General features: G+C 56.0%; 1 protein-coding gene across 4 annotated transcripts in view; it reads left to right on the top strand.

The window, feature by feature from the left end:
- Nucleotides 1-22,559, top strand: part of Unc13a (unc-13 homolog A) — a 41,065-nt gene that overhangs the window by 1,200 nt on the left and 17,306 nt on the right. For 3 of the 4 annotated variants that reach the window (XM_048340894.1, XM_048340895.1, XM_048340893.1), the window contains exons 2-23: nucleotides 3,207-3,236; nucleotides 3,630-3,729; nucleotides 4,834-4,951; nucleotides 6,037-6,160; nucleotides 6,625-6,698; nucleotides 6,877-6,931; nucleotides 8,303-8,335; nucleotides 9,386-9,593; nucleotides 10,614-11,144; nucleotides 11,555-11,663; nucleotides 13,845-13,891; nucleotides 16,115-16,193; nucleotides 16,692-16,763; nucleotides 16,909-17,128; nucleotides 17,701-17,928; nucleotides 18,101-18,242; nucleotides 18,361-18,530; nucleotides 19,072-19,187; nucleotides 20,160-20,323; nucleotides 20,783-20,933; nucleotides 21,170-21,238; nucleotides 21,335-21,424. In XM_048340894.1, coding sequence (XP_048196851.1) covers nucleotides 3,207-3,236; nucleotides 3,630-3,729; nucleotides 4,834-4,951; nucleotides 6,037-6,160; nucleotides 6,625-6,698; nucleotides 6,877-6,931; nucleotides 8,303-8,335; nucleotides 9,386-9,593; nucleotides 10,614-11,144; nucleotides 11,555-11,663; nucleotides 13,845-13,891; nucleotides 16,115-16,193; nucleotides 16,692-16,763; nucleotides 16,909-17,128; nucleotides 17,701-17,928; nucleotides 18,101-18,242; nucleotides 18,361-18,530; nucleotides 19,072-19,187; nucleotides 20,160-20,323; nucleotides 20,783-20,933; nucleotides 21,170-21,238; nucleotides 21,335-21,424 — 2,930 coding nt within the window. Of the gene's footprint in view, nucleotides 1-3,206; nucleotides 3,237-3,629; nucleotides 3,730-4,833; nucleotides 4,952-6,036; nucleotides 6,161-6,624; nucleotides 6,699-6,876; nucleotides 6,932-8,302; nucleotides 8,336-9,385; nucleotides 9,594-10,613; nucleotides 11,145-11,554; nucleotides 11,664-13,844; nucleotides 13,892-16,114; nucleotides 16,194-16,339; nucleotides 16,346-16,691; nucleotides 16,764-16,908; nucleotides 17,129-17,700; nucleotides 17,929-18,100; nucleotides 18,243-18,360; nucleotides 18,531-19,071; nucleotides 19,188-20,159; nucleotides 20,324-20,782; nucleotides 20,934-21,169; nucleotides 21,239-21,334; nucleotides 21,425-22,559 lie in introns of all 4 variants that reach the window. The other variant, XM_048340892.1, reaches the window with a different exon arrangement.

Here is a 22,559-nt window from a genome sequence, read left to right as displayed (position 1 = left end):
CACTAGAGAGGGTACTGGAGGGGCATTTGAGGGGGCGCTGGAGGGGCACTGGAGGAAGGCTCAATGCGGCGGCCCTGGCTGTTGTTCTGCTCCCCTACCCGGCCTACCTCTCACCCCACAGCCCGGTGCTTCTGAAAGCCTCGCAGAAGGGGGCGGTGGGGGGGGGGGCGGTGAGGACACCTCACCTTCAACTCTGACGCAAACCAGAGCCTGGGCTGCGGGGGCGGGGTGGAAGGGGAGCAGCCCAAGGGCGAGGCTTCCAGAAAGAGAAGCCTGGGCCCAGTGTAGTGGGTTCTGTGGACACCTCCCCGCCTCTCTCTCTCCCCACACAGTGGGATCACCCGGAAGGGCGAGGCTGCAGCCAGAGTCTGTTATGGCCGGGCCTGTTCACACTTACCTTGCAGGAGAGGAGAGCTGAGGCTCAGAGAGGGCCCCAGAACCCTGGCGGAACTGGATGGATCCTCCTAGCCCCGCATGGGGAGGAGTAGTGGAGGCAAAGACAGGCCACAGCCTGCTCCCCTCCTCTGCTCCAGGTCTGAGGCCACCCAGTGAAAGGGTCCTGGGAGCCCAGCAGGTGGGGCACAAACCCTGACCCACTTGGCCTGGCACTTCCTCCGTACAGCGGAGTAGAGTCCTGTGGCCCGGGCCTGGCCTGGGGGAGGTTCAGGAAGGGGCAGTCCCAGGGAATCAGAGAATCCAGGGCGCGTGTTTATTAACGGAATCTGAAAGCCTTGCAGAAGGAATCGTATCCTGAGCCCATGAGGAGGCGCCGGGGTCCCCAAGTCCCCCGGTCCCCCGAACGCGTGGCTGTGTCTCATGCTGTAAGCCGCTGTTTCATGAGCAGCTACTGCAGGTGCCAGGCCCCGGGCTAGGCGGCTACATGGGCCGTGGACTCCTGGGGTGAGCTTCCCACCTGCGGGGGGACAGGACCCTCATTCCCTGCCCAGGGTTCAGAACCGGAGGCGTCCTTTATTACAGGGCCCCAGAAAACCAGAGGGACCCCTGAGCCTGTGTCAGTATTCTCAGTGCTTCCCTGTCCCCAGACCGAGGCCACGCTGATGGCCACCCCAGGGATCCCCTGCACCCCGGCCGCCAGCGACCACGTGCCCCGAGACTGGGGTTCCTGCAGTTAGAATTCAGGGTCACCGAGCTCTGGGATGCAAACCAGAGACCCGGTCAGATAATGAAGCCAGCCACCCAAACAGGCTGGTGGCCACCATGGGCGTGCTGCAGGCGGAAGACGGAGGTGGGAGAGGGGCGCACTTCCCGGTGCGGGAACCAGGGCCCTTCACGCGAGGCCCCACCCCTGCACGCCCCGCCCACGACGTGACGCAAGTCTCTCGTGATGCAACGCCCCACCCCTCTGAGTATAAATAGCCTCTGGCTGCCACTGTGACTCCGAGAGAGTGCTTCCTCTCCCTGATCTGATCCTGTGGGGAGGTGGCAGGGAGGAGGGAACTAACGGAGAAGCGTGAGGGAACCCTGAGGGAGGCCGTGGCTGCCCCCAGCCCCCAGACTACATCCTCCCCTAAACCTCTAGACCTCACACTCCCCTCAGAACCCCCTCTCCTCAGCACCCCTTCCTCAGACCCCCCCTCTCCTCAGACCCCGCTCTCCTCAGGCCCCCTCCCCTCATCAGAACCCCCTCTCCTCAGCACCCCCTTCTCAGGCCCCCTCCTCTCAGTCCTCCCCCCTCCTCAGACCCGGCTCCCCTCAGGCCTCCCTCCCCTCAGACCTCCCTCCACTCAGATCTCAGACCTCCTTTCAGATATACCTCCCCTCAGTCCTCCCTCCCCTTAATCCTCAGACCTTCAGATCTCCCCCCTCCTGGGTTCCCGCCCCCTTGATCCTCTCTGAGACCCCTCTTCTGATTCTCCTAATTTTGCCCACAGAGCTCTCCTGAGGGTGGAGCCCTCCAGCAGGTCCCTTGCTGCCTGTGTACCCCAAATGAACCTCAAAGAGGGCAGGGATTAGGGAGGAGGGAAGAGGGTGTAGGGAGGGCATTCCTGAGGAGCAGAACATCTAGGGAGAAACCTGTGTACTCTGGATCACCCAGAGCTCAGGCAAGGGCTGGTCCCACGCTCCCTCCTTGATCCATCCTGTGGTGGGCATTTAAAACCTTGGTGTTTTTTAGTGGGAACATTGCCATTAGCCTAGGAGTTCACACACCCCTCTGTGAATTCCCATGTGCATATGGTGTGTATGTGTGAGTACACATGCCATGGGGACAGAATGTTGACTGACATGCATTTAGAGCACCCAACTTTCCCCTGGAAACTGGAGCTGGTCTACATGGGCTGCAATCAGATGCTTTTGTGAGCAAGCTCAGGGATGGAACTGGGCCTTCTCCTTGTAGGTACAGCTCTGTCTTTGGGTGCTACCCCACATCGCAGGGTGCATCCACTGTGTGTGTGTGTGTGTGTGTGTGTGTGTGTGTGTGTGTGAGAGAGAGAGAGAGAGAGAGAGAGAGAGAGAGACCTGGAGCTGTCACCTTGGTTGTTTCTGGGAGCCAGAGGAGGAGCTGGGCAGAGACTCTGGCTCAGGGCCACTCTGGAGGCCTTGGCCCTATGTGCAGACATTGCTGACATCAACAGGGCTATTGGTTTGGGTCGGGGAAGGGGGGCTGTGTTTCAGGTGTAGAGGGTCTGGGGCAGGCCACAGGGGTGGTGCCAGGGAAACTTCTAGGAGATCCAGCACAGGGAGGACCGTGGTGCCAACATATGGAGCAGCTTCCAGCCAGTCCTTGCCTGTTCTGTCCTGAGCCCTAAGCCCTAGCACTTGAGAGGACAACTGAGCCACACAATTGAGGGAGAGACACCCAAGACACTAGGGTTGTCTTTTCCCTCAGTATCCCCTACTCCCTGCCTGCCTGGTCCTTCTGAATCTCACTCATTGGAGGGGAGAGTGGGGGTGGTCTAGGGATGACTGCTCCCGGGGTCCAATTTTCTTCTGCCTTGGTTGGCTGGGTTCATCTGTCTGATGACCTCTTCCTCCCCTTCTCCCCTCCTCCTTTTCTTTCCTGTTGTTCCCTGACTTTCCCTGTCTTATGTTGGTTTCTTTTCATGATCGATCACCTGTCTCTCCTCTCTGTACATCTCCTGTCTCTGCATTTTCTCTGCCTGTGTCTTGGTCTGAGTGTCTCCCTCTGTCTCTGTCTCTCTGCTTCCTGTGTCCTCTCCCTTCCCTATCTCTGTCTCTCTCCACAGTCAAAAAAGCCAAGTTTGATGGTGCTCAAGGTAAGTGGTCTCTTACTGCCCTGTCTCTGCGTCTGTCTATCCGTCTGTCTCTTGGGGAGGCAAGGAGGGGCTGGGTCCACTGGGCCTGGGGAGGGGATATTGGGGACTGAATGGGGCAGGGCCTGGCCTTGGGTGGGACCCAGACAGTTTATGTGGGCTCCTGTCCCTAGCCATCCTGGGCCTCCATTGTCCCAGCTGGTGGCAATCTGTTGGGCACAAGGTTTTTATTTTTCCGTTTAAATTTTATTTTCTGCTCTGCTGGGGTCAGGCCTAGTCACCTGAGCCTCCAGGACCCCAGTTCCCTGCACATACACTGGTGGTGGGGTCATCTGGGACATGGGAAGCCTGGAGCTGGGCACTAACACTGGCCCTGCCCACTGTCACCCACCACAGAGAAGTTCAACACGTATGTGACACTGAAGGTGCAGAACGTGAAGAGCACCACTATTGCTGTGCGTGGAAGCCAGCCCAGCTGGGAGCAGGACTTCATGTTGTGAGTTCCCCCCTCCACTTGCCCCTACTACCTCTATTCCCTGCAGCTTGTCCCCCAAGGCAGCCAGGGGATATTTTTAAAACTGTAAATCACACCCTCTCACTCCTGTGTTCCAAACTCATCTCTGGCTTGTCAACCTCGGGATAAAAGCCACACTCCTCCCCACATCCCTGCCAGCTTCCTTCCTCTCCTTGGCTCAGCCCCAGGTTTCTGCAGTCCTCCACCCCCATTATGCTTGATTGTGCTCTGACTGTGCTGCCCTGGCAGGCAACTTCGTGGTGGGTTCCTGGCCCCCCCCGGGTGCTGCAGCCCCCCCAGATCCACGACCCCTCACATTCCTAGCCAGGGCTGCCACCCTGTGAGACCCAGGAGGGTGGGCCAGGTCCAGGCCATGCAGCCTGGCAACAGTAGCTGAACAACAAGTAGCTGGACTGAATGATCCCATGACCTGCATTAGGGCACCAGCCTAGAGCCACACAGGGCCACAAGGGCCCTGGTTTACAAAGCCACCTTGGTCCCCACTGTTGCAGGTGGGACAGTGAGAAGGAGGGAAGTGTTGTAGTCCCACACTCCAGAGGAGATCAGGGAAGCCCAGAGAGGCAAAGCCACTGCTCAGTGACACAGAGCCCAGCAACCCTTAGCTCCGCCATCACAGTGCATGGCCTCCCTCAGCAACAGACTTTGGGGCAAGTCTCCATGGAGGCACTCGAGCGCTTGGGACTTGATGGGGCTCAGACAGCACCGGAAAAGCCAAGGCACCCCAAATGCCTCATCCTTGGGTACCAAGGAACTGCAGCATCTTCCACACGTTCTCCAAACTGTCAGGGTCTGAGAGCCCCAAGATGCTTATCAAGATGGCAGTCATCTTTCCTCACACCTTCCCTTCTGGTCCTTCAGTGATGCTCTGAGCTTGTCTCTTCCCTCTCAGGCCTCAGTTTCCTCTCTATAGGGTGAGAGCCCTGTGTTAGTTATTTCCCGGCACAGGCACCTCAGGCCTGGGTTTGGTTGCAGGAGGCTGTGTGTCCTCAGGTGAGTGAATGACCCTCTCTGAGCCTCCACGCCCTCCTTCCCAAAATCCCTGATGCCCAGCTCCTCTGTCCTCAGTGAGATCAACCGCCTGGACTTGGGACTGACTGTGGAGGTGTGGAACAAGGGCCTTATCTGGGACACCATGGTGGGCACCGTGTGGATCCCGCTGCAGACCATCCGCCAGTCCAATGAGGTGAGCTGTGGGTGGGTGGAGGGTGGGGAAGGAGGTCTGAGGCCAGGCCGGACACATCTCCACAGCATTCTTTCTCTTTTTTTTTTTTTTTTTTGCCAGTCCTGGGGCTTGGACTCAGGGCCTGAGCACTGTCCCTGGCTTCTTTTTGCTCAAGGCTAGCACTCTGCCACTTGAGCCACAGCGCCACTTCTGGCCATTTTCTGTATATGTGGTGCTGGGGAATCGAACCCAGGGCCTCATGTATATGAGGCAGGCACTCTTGCCACTAGGCCATATCCCCAGTCCTCCACAGCATTCTTGAACATCTGAAGCATCCTGAAGTGCTTGAGCCCCCACTGCCTTGTCTCCCTGTGGCACGTCTGACTTTTAGCCCAAAGTGGTGGTTGACACTGGTTGTTGCATCTGCATTCCAGCCAGGCAAAGATGGCAGAAGAGAGGGCTATCCTTCTCAGTTAAGGGCCTAAGACAGAAGCTGCTTATTGAACTTTCCTCAGTCCTCTGTTCTGGGTGTGACCTCACAGAGCTGGGGTGCCTGTGTCCAGTCCTGCCCACTGGAATTGTGAGCTACTTCAGGACTACTTGGCCTTTTGGGGACCTTGGCACCACCCATCCTGAGCTAGGCATAGAGGAGGTGCAGAGAGACTTATTTTGGGGGCACAGGGAGCCATAGTACCTTCCGTATTTAAGTTATTAAAGCAATGAAGTGAGGAGGAGATTGCTGAAGTCTGGAAGGGCCACCAACTTTCTAGGGCAGATCCCAGACTCTGCAGATAATTCCAACTTGGAGATGACACTGAGGTTGAGTGGACCCTTCCTGCTTGCAGGGACTCCCTCTCCTATGTGCCTCTCCCCTGGATAGGGCTGGGAAGTCAGGGACCAGAGCCAGACACCTGGGCAGGGTCAGGGTGGCACCTAAGGCTGAGGCCTTGCCCAGTCCCCACAGTCTGTCTCTAGGTTTTCCTTTTCTGGGCCTCAGTTTCCTTGCATGCCCTGGTGGGGGTGGTGAGGGACTATAGGGGGCATCTCACAATGCAATGGCACCTGGGCCATGCCTGGCCCTGAGCAGCCTCCCTTCCTGCACCCAGGAGGGCCCTGGCGAGTGGCTGACACTGGACTCCCAGGTCATCATGGCCGACAGTGAGATCTGTGGCACCAAGGACCCGACTTGCCACCGTATCCTGCTGGACACACGCTTCGAGCTGCCCCTAGGTGCGGGTGGCCTGGCTTGGAAGGTGGGGGGTGGGGCTCCCCATGCCAAGTCCATGGCATAGTAAACATCTGAGCCTCCTGGCTGGTCCCTAGAGAGCTCCAGGGTGGGACAGGATGGACAGTGATAGAGTGATGAGAGGCAGACAGAGAGACAGAGAAATGAGAGACAGACATGAGAAACAGCAAGAAAGACAGATGAGCAACAGAGTGATAAAGTCAGAAATGAGAGACAGCAAGAAGAAATGGATGAGAGACAATGACAAGAAATAGGCAGGGTTACAAAGGGATGACAGACAGAGCAGCAAGAGATAGACAAGAAGCAAAATGGCACAGAGACACATGGGTCCCTTTTCTAGAAGCCTGCATGATCCTTCCAAGGGCCTGCAGTCTCCCATCCACCCCCAGGCAGCCAGGCCCAGCCTGTCCCTTGGTCCTGCACTGTGAGTCAGTGGTTCTGCTTGCAGACATTCCGGAAGAGGAGGCACGCTACTGGGCCAAGAAGCTGGAACAGCTGAATGCCATGCGGGACCAGGACGAGGTATGGTATCCTGCCCCTGGCCTCTGCCACTGCTGCTGTCTGTCTCCCTTCTGTCTGCCTCCATCTTTCTCTTCCATAGGGGGTGGGGGTGGGTGTGGAGGGGGTGCTGGGAGGCAGGTGGCACAGACCACACTGCTCTTGTGCCCAAGCCTGGCCCTAATGCCGCTTGTCTCCACAGTACTCGTTCCGGGATGAGCCTGACAAGCCCCTGCCCGTACCCAGCAGCCAGTGCTGTGAGTGCCCCTTCTCCATACTCTCCACCACCACCCTGTCCAGCACCTGCAGAGAACAGTGTCCTGGGCTGTGTCCACTGACTTCAGCCTTGTGTCTGTCTCTGAAATGGAACCCCCAATGGCCCACACTGTGCGGGACATGGAAAGGCCCTGGGATCTGTGCAGGGGGGCACAGACAGCAGTCTGGAGGCCAGTAGGGCCATCGGTCACCTGGTGAACAAGGATCCAACAGGCATTAAGCAAATCCATGGGGCCACCCTGGGCCAGGCAGTGCAGTCACTGCTCATCCCAACACCTGCACACCCGCAGGCCCCTCCCAAGCCTCTTTCTCAGATGTAGCCCTGGAGGAGGAAACATGACACACTCAAAGTCACACAGTTGATAAGAGGCAAAGCCAAGACTTGAACCTAGGTCTGAGAAACCTAGGTTTCTCAGCAACCTAAGGTTGCTGTTTCTATTATGCCATGTCTGTTAGTATCATTACTATTAGCGAGCCAGGTCTCACTGGCCTGAGCTGCCTTAGTCCCCTGGGTTCACACCAGCCTTTGATCTCAGCCTCCTGACTGGCTGAAACCATGGGTGCCAGGATGCCCAGCTGCCCTGTGTCCCTCAGCTTGTCCCTCTCCCTCAGCCTTGGCTTCTGGACAGAGGCCCCTGCACCAGCATGTGCCTGTCCTTGGGCAGAGGCCCTGTCACACTCACCTCCTCACCAGTTCCCCCATGGGCCCAGAAGGGTGGGGTGCAGCCTGGAGGGTGGAAGCCATGAAGCTGGTTCACACACTGAGTTGGAGGTGCTATTGAGAAGGTGGCTGGTGTCCCTTACTGGGGACAGGGCCAGTAGGTGTGGGAGGGAGCAGAGTCACAAAGCCAGGACAGACTTTCAACTGAGAAATGGAGGCACCGCTGTGCTATGTGCTGATTGCTGAGCATCCGCACACGAGCATCATGGCTATTGCCTGGAGGAAGCAGTTGAGGGTTAGAAAAAGCAGGACTTGGGGCAGAGAAATTTCCAGAGGCTGGATGGAAGCAGAGCCTATTTCTCTTCTTGGCCTGCAGCTGGGAGGCTGTGTGACTTTGGGTCACTCATCCACTCTCTCAGAGCCCTGATGAATAAACGTGGCTTCTTTTTTTACTTTTTAATCCATGACCTGGAGTGGAAGGAGGTCTTACAGTCCTGGGCCCCAATATCCCATTTGCTACTTCCTGGCATGGTCCTCAGAGGGGCTGAACAATGGGGGACCTTGCCTTCCTCCTGAGGCAGGATGCATAAGACACCAAGGACCCCACCCCAGGGGAAGGGCAGGGAAGGGGAGGGGAGAGTGAGGGGGATGTGGCATCCCTCACCAGTCACTCTGCCCTTTCTTTTTGTAGGCAACTGGAATTACTTTGGCTGGAATGAGCAGAGTAAGTAAGGTAGCTCTTCCCTGGGCTATGGAGTCATCTGGGGACCCCAAGGTCCCTGCAGGACATGGTTGGGACTGTGGGTAGGCAAGACAGTCTGTCCTGTCTCCAGTGCCTACCTGGGCTCTGCTCTGTATTCCGGGTGGGGTGGGAATGGAGGCATCCAGATGGGATCCTGCCTTCTCCCTTACTGGGCACCAGAACCGTGTGTGTGTGTGTGTGTGTGTGTGTGTGTGTGTGTGCGCGCATACATGCACATGCACACACTGATCCTGGGGCTTGAACTCAGGGCCTGGGCACTGTCCCTAGCTTTTTTGTTCAAGGCTGGCCCTCTACCACTTGAGCCACAGTTCTACTTCCCACTTTTTTGTTTTGTTTTGTTTTGTTTTGCCAGTCCTGGGGCTTGAACTCAGGGCCTGAGCACTGGCTTCTTTTTGCTCAAGGCTAGCACTCTACCACTTGAACCATAGCACTACTTCCGGCTTTTTTCTACATATGTGGTGCTAAGGAATTGAATCCAGGGCTTCATGTATATGAGGCGAGCACTTATCCACTAGGCCATATTCCCAGCCCTACTTCCTGCTTTTTACTGGTTAATGGGAGGTAAGGTCTCAGGGATTTTCCTACCTGGGCTGGCATCAAACCTCAACCCTCGGATCCCAGCCTTCTGATTAGGTAGGATTACAGATGTGAGCCATCAGTGCTGGACCAGGACTCCCTTCTTTCTTCTCCTGAATAACTTCATCCCTTCCATCCTTGTCTGTCCCCTCCTCTCCTGGAAGTGGCTGATTTCACAGTGGTTTTCAGAGAGCCTAGGCATTGGCACAGTTAACCCTGATACATGATAGGGCCTGCCTTGGACCACCATGGTGTAGGCTCAGCTTTACCCAGAGGGGACACAAAGGACTCCTCCTCCTTGTTCTAACACAAACACCACCCTTCATCCCTCAGATAACAGTCTCTCTTAGTGGGTTAGCAGCCAGTGACTCCCCCCAGACAAGGAATGTGTTCACCCCAAGGTTGGTCTCGCCTTCTCTTCCTCTCCTCTTCTAGACGATGACCCCGATAGTGCAGTGGACGATCGGGACAGTGACTACCGGAGTGAGACCAGCAACAGCATCCCGCCGCCCTACTACACTACATCACAGCCCAACGCCTCTGTGCACCAGTACGCCGTTCGCCCGCCACCCCTGGGCTCACGGGAGTCCTATAGCGACTCCATGCACAGCTATGAGGAGTTCTCAGAGCCGCGGGCCCTCAGGTAGCCACCTGGGGCTGGTGGAGGTCAGTGGGCCCATGCCACAGACTCCAGGTTCATGTGGGCCCCTGGTCTTTTCTTGTTTTGTTTTTTTTTTTTTTTTTTGGCCAGTCCTGGGCCTTGGACTCAGGTCCTGAGCACTGTCCCTGGCTTCCTTTTGCTCAAGGCTAGCACTCTGCCACTTGAGCCACAGTGCCACTTCTGGCCATTTTCTGTATATGTGGTGCTGGGGAATCGAACCCAGGGCCTCATGTATACAAGGCAAGCTCTCTTGCCACTAGGCCATATCCCCAGCCCGCCCCTGGCCTTTTCTTTACCCCGATGCTTGTGCAAAAATTCAAGAAGCTTGGTAGAGGGTGGTTTGGCTGGAAGTGAGGGGTCATCCTGTCCCTGACACATAGGACCTGGGCAGCACCTCCTGTAAAAGCGACCGTCCACCTCTGCAGAACCAGGTCTGCATCTGCTTCTGTGAGGAGATGGTGGCCCAGGGCCCCCAGGGTCCAGGACTCCCGTGGCCATGGCCTGGCACTGGGGTAGGCAGCTCCCAGGCTGGCAGCACCATGGTGTCTGTACCCCCACCATTCAGCCTTGGTGCCTTGGTGGGGACAGGAAGGCTGGAGAAGCTATCAGCCATATGGCACTTTTTTTTTTTTTTTTGGCCAGTCCTGGGCCGTGAACTCAGGGCCTGAGCACTGTCCCTGGCTTCTTTTTTGCTCAAGGCTAGCACTCTGCCACTTGAGCCATAGTGCCACTTCTGGCCATTTTCTGTATATGTGGTGCTGAGGAATCAAACCCAGGGCCTCATGTATACGAGGCAAGCACTCTTGACACTAGGCCATATTCCCAGCCCCATGTGACACTTTTGACACCCAGCCCTGTTTCCTGGCACCTAGAGCAGGAGGAGCACATAGTAGGTGCTCAGTCCTGCCTGGCGTCCAGAGTGGGGGTGTGTGCACCATAGGTGTCTGCCTGTTGGGCTACACTGCCTGGTGAGACCCCCAGCCGAGCCCTGGCCTCTCACAGCCCCACAGGCAGCAGCCGCTATGCCTCATCTGGGGATCTGAGCCAGGGCAGCTCACAGCTGAGTGAGGACTTCGACCAGGATGAGCAGAGCCTGCAGGGCTCTGAGCTGGAGGACGAACGGGACCGGGACTCCTACCACTCCTGCCACAGCTCTGTGAGCTACCACAAGGACTCGCCACACTGGGACCAGGATGAGGAGGATCTAGAGGACCTGGAGGACCTGGAGGATGAGGAGCTGCCTGAGGAGGAGGAAGAGGAAGAGGAGGAGGAGGAAGAGGAAGAGGAAGAGGAGGAAGAGATCCCTGATGACCTAGGCAGTTATGCCCAGCTTGAAGAGGTGGCTGTGGATGAGCCTAAAGACTTCAAGCGCATCAGCCTCCCACCAGCTGTGCCCGAGAAGGAGGATATGGCCTCAATGCTGCCCACAGAGGGCTCTGAGGTGACCAAGGTGGTTCCCAAGCTGGCCACACCTGAGGAAGCTCCTAGAGCTGAGCGGACACCTGAGTCTGAGCCCCCCAAGGATGAGGAGAGGTAACAGGATAGGGCTGAGTGGCCAGAGGGGCTGTCACTCATCATAGGTCAGCATGTCACAAGGCTGTGGGTTTATTGAAGGACTCAGAGGTGACTGGAAGGTTAGGGATGTCAGAGGTGACCAGAGATGTGGCCTTAGTGCTTGTTGAGGTGGGACAGGTCACAAGAAGGTGGGAAGGGTCAGTGATTAGAAGACTCAGAGGCATGGGGACTGCGGGAAAGGGCTGTAAAGTGTCAGAGAAGGGACGGGTGTGAGAGGTGGAGACATGGAGGCTGCCCAGCAGCGGCAAACGTAGATAATGGTGTCTTTGAGGGGTCTGGGAGCCATGGAGCAACACACTTCTGTGGTGGATTGGCAAGGTTGGGTTGATGGAAAGCTGTTCTGATGGCTCACAGAGTCCTGGGCTCAGTTTCAGGCAACGAGAGGATCAGGAAGGCCAGGAGGGTCAGGACTCCATGTCCAGGGCCAAGGCCAACTGGCTTCGGGCCTTCAACAAGGTTCGGATGCAGCTACAGGAGGTGAGTGGCAGTCCTGCCCTACCCACAGCCAGGTTGCCCTCACCCATAACCTGCTGAGTCCCACCTATAACATGCTTGGTAGCACCCAGCATCCCACACAGACTGCTTAGCCCCACCCACAACACACTGGGGCCTGGCCACAACCTGCTGGCCCTGCCCAGAACCTGCTTGGCAGTCCCGAACATCCCACACAGCCTACTTGGCCCCACCCACAACTGACCCACCCTTCCTATAACCTGCTTGCCTGCCCCGAACCTGCTTGGTAATAACCAACATCCCACACCACCTGCTTATCCATGCCCAACACCCCACCTTTTCCCAATGAGCTCTACCCTAAGCCACTCTTCTGATCAGTGCTGGTGGCCTTCCCACATCCTACACAAATCTGGCCGTCAGAGTCACCACCCCTGCTTATACCACAGCCACCCTGGCCCTTTCCTGATCCCTGCTTTCCTTTCCCATCCTCTCCCATACCCAGACTGTCCATACCCCCCTCCCCACTCAACCTACACCCTGGTTCTCCCACACCCAGCTAGGAACAGCTTGGTCACACTCCTTTCCCCACAACCATCCTTACCTAGGGGATCCTCAAGCAGTAGGAGGTCCAGAATAGATTCCCCAGAAGATATCACAACTTCAGATATTTCTTTTTTTTTTTTTCTTTTTTGCCAGTCCTGGGCCTTGGACTCAGGGCCTGAGCACTGTCCCTGGCTTCTTTTTGCTCAAGGCTAGCATTCTGCCACTTGAGCCACAGCGCCACTTCTGGCCATTTTCTGTATATGTGGTGCTGGGGATTTGAACCCAGGGCCTCATATATACGAGACAAGCACTCTTGCCACTAGGCCATACCCCGAGCCCCCAGATATTTCTTTTTCTTTCTGCTTCTCTTGTTGCTTATTTGAGACAGTGTAGCCCAGGCTGTCCCTGAACTCATAATCCTCCTGCCTCAGCCTCATAGGTGCTGGGATTATGGGCACTCACTCCCATGCCTGGCTACAGCTGTAGAAATTTCAAACCAGGTTTCTTTCCTTTTACTTATTTATTTATTTTGGACAGTCCTGGGGCTTGGACTCAGGGCCTGAGCACTCTCCCTGGCTTCTTTTTGCTCAAGGCTAGCACTCTACCACTTGAGCCACAGTGCCACCTCTGGCCTTTTCTATATATGTGGTGCTGAGGAATCGAACCCAGGGCTTCATGTATACGAGGCAAGCACTTTACCATATTCCCAGCCCTCTTTTTATGTTTTAAAATAGAATTTTATGTTACTTTTGACTAAATTGTTCATTCATATTATTTTAAATTTCAAAAGGTAAAAAGGCTATACAGTGAAAAGTCTATTCCTAACTTTCACTAAGTTAGCAAGTTAAATGAAAAGCCAGCAGCAGCCACAGCCACTGTTGTGACACCTACTCAAAGGAGGGTGGCAGTCAGGCATGACAATCAGGCTGGGGTGCTGCTCCCGGTGGAGGGCCAGGGATCCCTCCCCTGTGCAAAAACATGGAGGACAGATTCAAAGATTTCAGCTGCAGCATCTCAGTGCTGCCTCTCATGATTCCCATGGCGACCCTGGAGTTGTGGGGCAGGAAAACGGGGTGCCTGCTGAGTCAGTGATAAGGGAGAGTGTTCTGGCACAGAAAGGAGGAGTACCAGCCGATGGCAAAGGCCCTGGGGCCACTAGGTGAATGAGCACGCAGAGTGTTCAGGGAATGGCAGCCTCTTAAGGGTTGTACCAGAGAAATTCCAGCTCTAAGGCTGGATTTGGCAGTGCATGCCTTTAATCTCAACACTGAAGGCTGAGGCAAGAAGACTGAAAGTTTGAGGCTAGCATGGGATACAGAGAAAGATCCTGTCTCAGGAAGAGGGGGCGGAATTTTACCCCCTGAGAACCTCAGGGCATATAGCACATGACCTCTTGAAAATGCTGCTAAACCCCCAGATCTGCCAGGTGTTCTGATGGTGGTAGGTGACAGACACTCATGCACCTGCCAGCCCATTTCACAGAAGGACAAACTGAGGACCAGAGAAATCTAGGGGATTCCCTAGGTAGACAACCCTAGGTGCAGGACACAGGATTCCTGACTCCAGTCCACGGGGGCCCAGAGTGGGAGGTGAAGCCTTCCTGGAGAGGGGAGGGAAGGAGAGGACACAGCGATCATGTCTGCCTGTCCATCTGTCCCGCAGGCCCGGGGAGAAGGAGAAATGTCTAAGTCCTTGTGGTTCAAAGGCGGGTGAGTGACAGTTCTGTGAGTGTTGAGGGGGAATTTGGAACTCAGAGCTCAAGGCTGGCTTAGCACCTTGGGCCCAGGGAGGGTGGGAATGGCTTCAGGCACTGATAGGACAGATTTCTGTTTTTGTTTTCTGGTCAGTCCTGAGGCTTGAACTCTGAGCACTGACACTGTCCCTGGTCAACTTTTCTCAAGGCTAGCACACTACCAACTGAGCCACAGCGCCACTTCCGGCTTTTTCTGTGATTTAGAGTTAAGTCTCAGAGACTTTCCTGCCCAAGTGATCCTCAGATCTCAGCCTCCTGAGTATCCAGGATTACAGGTGTGAATAGTTTGATTTTTGAGCTGTGGTCTTGCCTGTGTCCCTTGGGCTCAAGCAATGGTCCCTGAGTAGCTGAGGGGCAGGTGCCAACACCAGATCCTGAAGAACTAAGCTTTAGATGAAAAAGAAACAAATCACCATACTCCTTTACAACTGTGGAGTGATAATATATATGTATGTGTATATATTTTTTCTTTAACTTTTACTTTCCCAGGTTCTCACTATATTGCACTTTAATTAATGAGAGTCATTTAGTCTTAGATGAGCATGTTGTCACATCTGGCCTCTTGACTTTACTGGTTTGTAGGGGTGTCAGATGGTTAGAGAGGAGGGTGCTAGCCTTGAGAAATTTTAAATGACACTCGTATTTGAAAATAGCAGCCGGGCAGTGACCTCCTTTGCTTCAGTGTCTCTGCAAGCACAGGCAGCTAGGATTCTAAAAATAAACAAACAGGTGCCTGGCTGGAGTCTGGATTGGGAAGCCCGGATGAGATGTGTGGAGAATGCTCTCAGGATCAGAATTCTGGGTGGGGCAGGGAGGCTGCCCTCCCCACAAAGCCCCCCCCCCTCCAGACCATAACCCTCAGGGATGCTGGGCAGTCATTGGCTGCTGTCCCCCTTTCTTTAGCCAGTGGGAAGGAAGCCTCTGCAGGGAAGCCACACCCTGAATCTGATGGGCAACTACACCTCCATAAAGGGGTCTTGGATACTGGGCATCTCCCAGAGTGTCCCTTTCGACACAGCAGTTGAGGCAAAGCCACCTGCAGATGGCTACACAAACACAATTCTGGTTCTTTCTTTTGGTCAGCTCTGACATGACTCCTTCCCAGGTAGAGGTAAAAGACCTAGTGGTGGCCTCGGGGTTGGGCATCAAGGACATTTGTCTTTAGCTGATTTAGTTCTCAGACATGCCCTAGGCAGGTTTCTAGCTCATAAAAATGTCCTTGTTAATGATGCCGGTGGCTCATGCCTGTAATCCTGGCTACTCAGGAGGCTGAGATCTGAGGATGGCCATTCAAAGCCAGCCCAGGCAGGACAATCTGTGAGACTCTTGTCTCCAATGAACCACCAGAAAACCGGAAGTGGTGCTGTAGCTCAAGTGGTAGAGGGCTAGCCTTGAGCTGAAGAGCTCAGGGACAGCGCCCAGGCCCAGAGTTCAAGCCCTACAACCGACAAAAAAAAAAAAAAAAATGTCCTTGTCATGCCCCCATCTCTCAGATGTGGAAGTAGATGTTTAGTGTCTGCATCTCCTGTAAACCCAGTGCTTGAAGGCCGAGATCAAAGCATTGCAGGGCCTTGTTCCTTAGGGGGGACACAGCCCTTCCTTTCTTCTCCCTCTGTTGTCTGTCTCCCCATCCTTCTACCCCCACCTTCTTGCTTTGTAAATCACTCAGCACCAACCTCGGCCTGGCTGTTACATCACACGGCTGCCTTTTCCCTGTCTCTCCTCCTTTTCTTTGTGTTGGTACTAAGGCTTGAACCCTAGGCATAGCTTTTGTTTTTCTCAAGATTGGTGCTTAAGCCAATGCCTCCGCTTCAGGCATTTTTGCTGGCTAATTGGAAATAAGAGTCTCTTGGATTTGTCTGCCCAGGTTGGCTTTGAGCTAGGATCCTCAGACCTTGGCCTTCTGAGGATTGCAGGTGTGAGCCACTGGTGCCTGGCTTCCTGTGTCACCTCTCATAAGGACAGCACTCCATTGATGAAAGACTATCGCTCCCAAGGGTTCCTCACCTATGGCACCCTGTTTCCACACAAAGCCCATCCTGCCATCTTGGGGCTCAGGACAGCTTTGCTCAGGACTCATTCAACCCTTGGTCCCCTGGGAAGGCCCAGTCCTACCAATGAGCTGTTTGTGTATGGAATGAGGAAGCCTGGGTGGACAGTGTCCCTTTGTACCCTGTAGCCCCGGGGGAGGCCTCATCATCATCGACAGCATGCCGGACATCCGAAAGAGGAAGCCAATCCCACTTGTGAGCGACCTGGTGAGCCCCCACCCTCACTGTGACAGCCCATGGCCACACACAGTGCCTTGGGGCTGCCCACGGCGCTCCCAGGGGTGGGGCTGCAGAGGCATTCTCAGGGACTAATCCAGTCTGGTTTCTACCCCTTGTGCTTCGGGACACTGCAGGCCATGGTGAGTCCGGGTGGCACGGCATCCATAGTCTCCTCAGAAGCTGGGGAGGGGGAGGGGGAGTTTTCCAACTCTAGCATGCTTCTGGGTTACCCGGCCACAATCTCTGAGCCCCTTCGTTCTTGGCATGGCTGACAGCTTTCCTCTGTGCCTAGTGCCATTGCCAAGGATGACTCCGAAGTCCTGTGTGGGGGGAACGTGAGCCAGGGGAGGGGGCTGCCCTCCTTCCAGGCTCCTCCTAACCCAGAGTCTCTGTCACTCCCAAATCCACTTCTGCGGCCGCACTGTGGCCTGGTGTCCCATGGTGGTGGGCCCTCCCTGTGACTCCTTTGTGATCCTCCGGCCCCAGTCTTTGGTCCAGTCCAGGAAAGCCGGCATCACCTCGGCCTTGACCTCCAGCACGCTGAACAACGAAGAGCTGGTGTGTAATTGGGGATGGACAGGGCTGGGGGCTCCCAGAAACGGCCAGGCTTGGGAGTCCTGGGAAAAGGAAGCAGGATGAGGACAGAGGCGGGCATCCATCCCGCAACCGTTGAGGCTAAGGTGCTCCCACTGGCTCCCCACAGAAAAACCACGTTTACAAGAAGACCCTGCAAGCCTTAATCTACCCCATCTCTTGCACCACGCCACACAACTTCGAGGTGTGGACTGCCACCACGCCCACCTACTGCTATGAGTGCGAGGGACTGCTGTGGGGCATCGCGCGGCAGGGCATGCGCTGCACTGAGTGCGGCGTCAAGTGCCACGAGAAGTGCCAGGATCTGCTCAACGCGGACTGCCTGCAGCGTGAGCCAGCGGGCGTGCGGGGGCCGGGCCGGGGGCCGGGCTGGGGCCCGGGGAGGGGAGGTGGGCGTGGCCACAAGCCAGAGGGAGGAGCCTGGGGAGGTGGGCGTGGCCGCTGACGCGGGGAGGACTGGGTGGTGGGCGTGGTCGCGAGTCCATGGGCGGGGGTGGGATGTGGGCGGGGCCAGGCCGGGCCTGAGGAGGTGGGGCAGGGTGGGGCCAACGAGGAGGTCAGTACCTTGGAGTAGGGCGCGGGGTTGAGGGCAGGGGCGTGGCTGAGTGCTGGGCAGTGCCCTGGGGGTTGAAGCTGTGGGATGGCAGCCTTGGCGTGGTCACGTGGGTGGGACATGGTAGGTTGGCAGTACCCGGGGGCGGGGCCGCTATGGGGCGTGGCCACTGGTCGGGGCCTCCCCGAGGCGGGCCAAGCGTGACAGGTCTGGGCTGGGGATTGCAAACAAGGAAGGTGGCTCCTGAGGTGTCTCATTTGAGCCCCCACTTCTTAAAGCCGTGTGGCCTCTTCTGGGGAACACCTTGAGTAGAGGACTGGGGACAGTGACGGGCTTGGGCGTCCTCAGGGGCGGCGGAGAAGAGCTCAAAGCACGGTGCCGAGGACCGGACACAGAACATCATCATGGTGCTCAAAGACCGCATGAAGATCCGAGAGCGCAACAAGCCCGAGATCTTCGAGCTCATCCAGGAGATCTTCGCGGTGACCAAGACGGCCCACACGCAGCAGATGAAGGCGGTCAAGCAGAGCGTGTTGGATGGCACGTCCAAGTGGTCAGCCAAGATCAGCATCACCGGTGAGGGACAGGAGGCGGCACCAGAAGCCCTTCCCCCAGCATGCCGCCCCTCCTAGGCCCTGTGCGCCTTGGCCTAGCGCACCTGGCTAGTGGCCGGGCTCCACAAGCTTTGTGCAGTGTTCTTACTGCCTCCTCCAAGTTCAATGCCCAGTCTTCATCCCGTGTCTTCCAGTGGTCTGTGCCCAGGGCTTGCAAGCAAAGGACAAGACGGGATCCAGCGACCCTTATGTCACAGTTCAGGTTGGGAAGACCAAGAAACGAACAAAAACCATCTATGGAAACCTGAACCCTGTGTGGGAAGAGAATTTCCACTTGTGAGTGCCCAGCTGGGTCCCCAGTGCCACCTGAGGCTCCCAGCTGCTGCCAAGGGGCTGATGACCTGGCACAGGGTAGCTGCCTGACTCTTGCCCTTGCCTCTTCCTCCCTCCACAGTGAATGCCACAACTCCTCCGACCGCATCAAGGTGCGAGTCTGGGATGAGGACGATGACATAAAATCTCGGGTGAAGCAGAGGTTCAAGAGGGAGTCTGACGATTTCCTGGGGCAGACCATCATCGAGGTGCGGACGCTCAGCGGAGAGATGGACGTGTGGTACAATTTGGGTGAGCGAGGGTGGGATCTGCAGAGGGATGGCAGGGCCTACAGAGGGGAGGTTGGGGCCTGCAGAGGAGTTGGGGGGGCCTGCTGGGGGTGGGGGGCTGCAGATGGGAGGGTGGGGCCTGCCAAAGAGAAGATGTGGCCTCCAGAGGGGAGGGCGGGGCCTACAGAGGAGGGAGGCTGCAGAAGAAAGGGAGGGGCCTGCAGAAGGGAGGTGGGGCCTCAGATTCAGAGGGAGTTGCCTGCAGAGGAAGAAAGCATTCCAGGAAAACAGACACAAATCCCAGCTGGAGAGAGAGAGACTTACATCAGAAGTGTAGGGGTTGAAGCATCAGGGAGGCAAGGTCTCTGTGCCTTACTCTGATAGGAGAGGCAGGGCCTGGACTTAGGTTGGGAAAAAGTGGGGCCTGGAGCTGCTCATCTACAGAGGGAGACAGTATGGGGGCTAAGGAATGCCAGTTGTGACAAAGAAGCAAGCCTTGCCTTAATTCCTGGGAGTCTGAAGGGACCAGCTGTTATGTTAGGGACCTGTCTCTGCCCCCACAGACAAGAGAACAGACAAGTCTGCCGTGTCGGGCGCCATCCGCTTGCACATCAGTGTGGAGATCAAGGGCGAGGAAAAGGTGGCCCCATACCATGTGCAGTACACCTGTCTGCATGAGGTGAGCCCCCCCACAGGAACCCACTTGACCTCCTACTACCTCTTCACACCCACTGCTCCTCAAGGCCTGGCTCCCACTTCGGGCCTCAGGCCAGATCTCCCAAGCCAGTTCCATCAAGCCCCCTCTGGGAAGACTGGCCTACTCCAGACCAGCTCTGTCTATTCCAAGTCCTTCTGTCCCATAACTGAACACTTGGGTCTGGCTGTTTGTCAGTGACCTCCAGCTGTCTGGGGTTCCTGGAAGAAACATTCTCTACATTTGGCTTGTTGAATGAATTCTGCGAGTGAATGGTGGAATGGATGAGTGATTAAGAAGTAGACTGCTGGGTAGTGGGGAGATAGATGGCTACATGGATAGATGGACAGACAGATGGATGTACGGCGTGTGGAGGAATTGTTAGGAGGGTGAGTAAATAGGTGAGAAGTAGATGGACCGTCAGGCGCCGGTGCTCATCCCAGCTACTCAGGAGTCTGAGCTCTGGAGATCTGTGTTTGAAGTTAGCCCCGGAAGACCAAAGTGAAAAATTCTTATCTCCAAATAATCAGCAAAAAAACAGATTTAAGATTCAAGCGGTAGAGCACCAGCCTTGAATGAAAAAACTAAGAGAGAGCAAGCACCCTATTCCTGAGAACAAGCCCTAGTACCAACATCTAAACAAATAAAATGATGAAGCTGGGTGCGATGGCCCCTGCCTGTAATCCCATCTACTCAGGAGACTTCAAGCTGCAGTTTGAAGTTAGCCTGGGCAGACAAATTCACCCAGACTTATCCCAGACTAAGCAGCAAAAAGCCGGAAGTAGAGGCATGGCTCTATTTGTGGAGCACCACCCATGAGCAGAAAGAGCCAAGCTCCTGAGACCAAGTCCTGGTGCCAATAAGCGGAGGAGCAGATGCATAGATGGGGCGGTTCTCCACCCATGTTGCCTAGGGTGTGATATGCCTTCCTTTCCCCCCACTCCCTGCTCTGGGCAGAACCTCTTCCACTTCGTGACGGATGTGCAGAACAACGGCGTGGTCAAGATCCCGGACGCGAAGGGGGATGATGCCTGGAAAGTGTACTACGATGAGACGGCCCAGGAGATCGTGGACGAGTTCGCCATGCGCTATGGCGTGGAGTCCATCTACCAAGCCATGACGTGAGGACCAGGGCAGCTTCCGGGGACGGAGGGGGGTAGGGGGTGTCTTGTGTGGCCACAGAAGGTCCCTGGGGGAGGCCTGGGATGCTTGGAGATAGATTAGTGGCATCCAGTGTTCACAGGTAGGGGACGGAAACAGAGCCTGAACATGGATAAATGGTGGCCAGGTGGATCGATAGATGGACATGGGCTGGGTGTTGGGGCTGCATCTATGATCTGGCACTGAGCAGCTGAGACAGGAGAATTGCAAGCTAGAGGCAATGCTGCGCTGCACTGCAACACCCTGTTTGGAATGAAGGAGGGAGGTGTGAGGGAAGGGGGAGGGAGGAAGGAAGGGGGCAGGGGTGTCATGGAGAAAGGGGCAGAGTTGGCTGAGGGAAAGGAGGCTTGGGTGGAGAGGCCGCTGCTCCTCGAGGTGAGTTGGGTTGACCTGGGCCCGGTGCCTCCCTCTCTCCACAGCCACTTTGCCTGCCTCTCCTCCAAGTACATGTGCCCTGGGGTGCCTGCCGTCATGAGCACCCTGCTGGCCAACATCAATGCCTACTACGCGCACACCACCGCCTCCACCAATGTGTCTGCCTCTGACCGCTTTGCTGCCTCCAACTTTGGGGTCAGTGCTGGGGCTGGGGCTGGAAGGAAAAGAACCCCGCGCTTGGGACTCCTGGGTTCCCAGTGTCGATCTGACTTGCCGTGCAGCTTTGTCGGTCACTTTCTCTCTGAGCTAGTTGGCCCATCCATAGCAGCCATTGGCTGGCGCAGAGGCTATGCAGGGTACATAGCATGCAGAAAGCACACCGTGAATGAATGCTTCAGCAGCCGCCTCCACTCACCCTCTCTCCCCTGCAGAAAGAGCGCTTCGTGAAGCTCCTGGACCAGCTGCACAACTCCCTGCGAATCGACCTCTCCATGTATCGGGTGAGCATGCCCAGCCGCCTCTTGCGGCCCCGGGGTCCATCTCCCTCAGCCCTGTCTCCCAGTGCCCTCCTTATTCCCTCCTCTCACTTCCAACAGAACAACTTCCCTGCCAGTAGCCCTGAGAGGCTCCAAGACCTCAAGTCCACGGTGGACCTGCTGACCAGCATCACCTTCTTCCGCATGAAGGTGAGGCCCGCTGCCCCGCGCAGGCCATGCAGCTCTGTAGGACATGCAGGTCATCCATGCTGCCCAGCCTCATTTGCTTTGCTTGCTGTAAATTTGAGGACTTGAGCCAAGCCCCCAGCCCAACCTTCACCTTTTCTTATAAGTTTGAGACCCGGCCTCACTGTGAGGCCCAGGCCGGTCTGGAGCTGGTATGGTCCAGCCAGGGCTTCATTGCTTAAAGTGACACTGCATCAAAACGGTGTCTCTAGGGTACTCCGCCATGTTCAATGTGATGTTTACATCAGCTTACAAGTATTCTTCTTGGGCTGAGAATGTGGCTTAGTGCTCACCTAGCATGCATGAAGCCTTGGATTTGATTTCTCAGTACCACATACACAGAAAAAGCCAGAAATTGCATTGTGGTTCAAGTGGTAGAGCACCAGCTTTGATCACAAAAAAGGCTCAGGGACAGAGGCCAGGCCTTGAGTTTAGGCCCCAGGACCAGGAAAAAAATGTATTCATCTTCACATTTGTTGCTGCTTTGTCCCCAAAACTTTGAAACTGGTAGCTCTGTGAACTGTTCAGGACTCAGGACATCAGCTGCTACGTGCAGTGGCCACGCTGTGCGTTCAAACACCAGAGCTGCTTCTGCCTAGCTACCCCCCCCCACACCCCCATAAGTCCACCCCCTGCCATTCCCAGCCTCCACCATCCCTCTCTCACTCAACTCCACTCTAGATTCCACAAATAAGCATGGCCCTGCCTTTCTGTGCCTGGCTTACTTCACATGACTTCCATCTGTTGTCAAAATAGGATCCCCATCCTTTTTCTGGGCTGAATGCGATTCCATTGTGTGCGTGGCCCATGTCATCTGCACCTGTTCATGTGTTGATTGTGAACAGTGTGCTGCAGTAAATACAGGGTGCCAAAGTCTCCCTCACACCCCAGCGTCTCCTCCCCAGGGCTGAGGTCACTGGATTTTCTGGTGATGTTACTTTTGAGGGGCCTCCTCCTGGTTTTCCACAATGGCTGCACCAGTCACACGCCTCCCTTTTCAGCACCTGTGGCCAGCACTCTTGTCCCCAGTCTTGTTTTCATTTGTTGCTTGTGGGCTGGAGCTGGGGCCCAGGGCCTCGCAGTGCTTCGAGTCTTATGC

Source organism: Perognathus longimembris, chromosome 3 (genome assembly GCF_023159225.1).
Source record: "Perognathus longimembris pacificus isolate PPM17 chromosome 3, ASM2315922v1, whole genome shotgun sequence".
Taxonomy (NCBI): domain Eukaryota; kingdom Metazoa; phylum Chordata; class Mammalia; order Rodentia; family Heteromyidae; genus Perognathus; species Perognathus longimembris.
The sequence above is the reverse complement of the archived record's forward strand: the minus strand, read 5'-3'. Positions and strand labels throughout refer to the sequence as shown.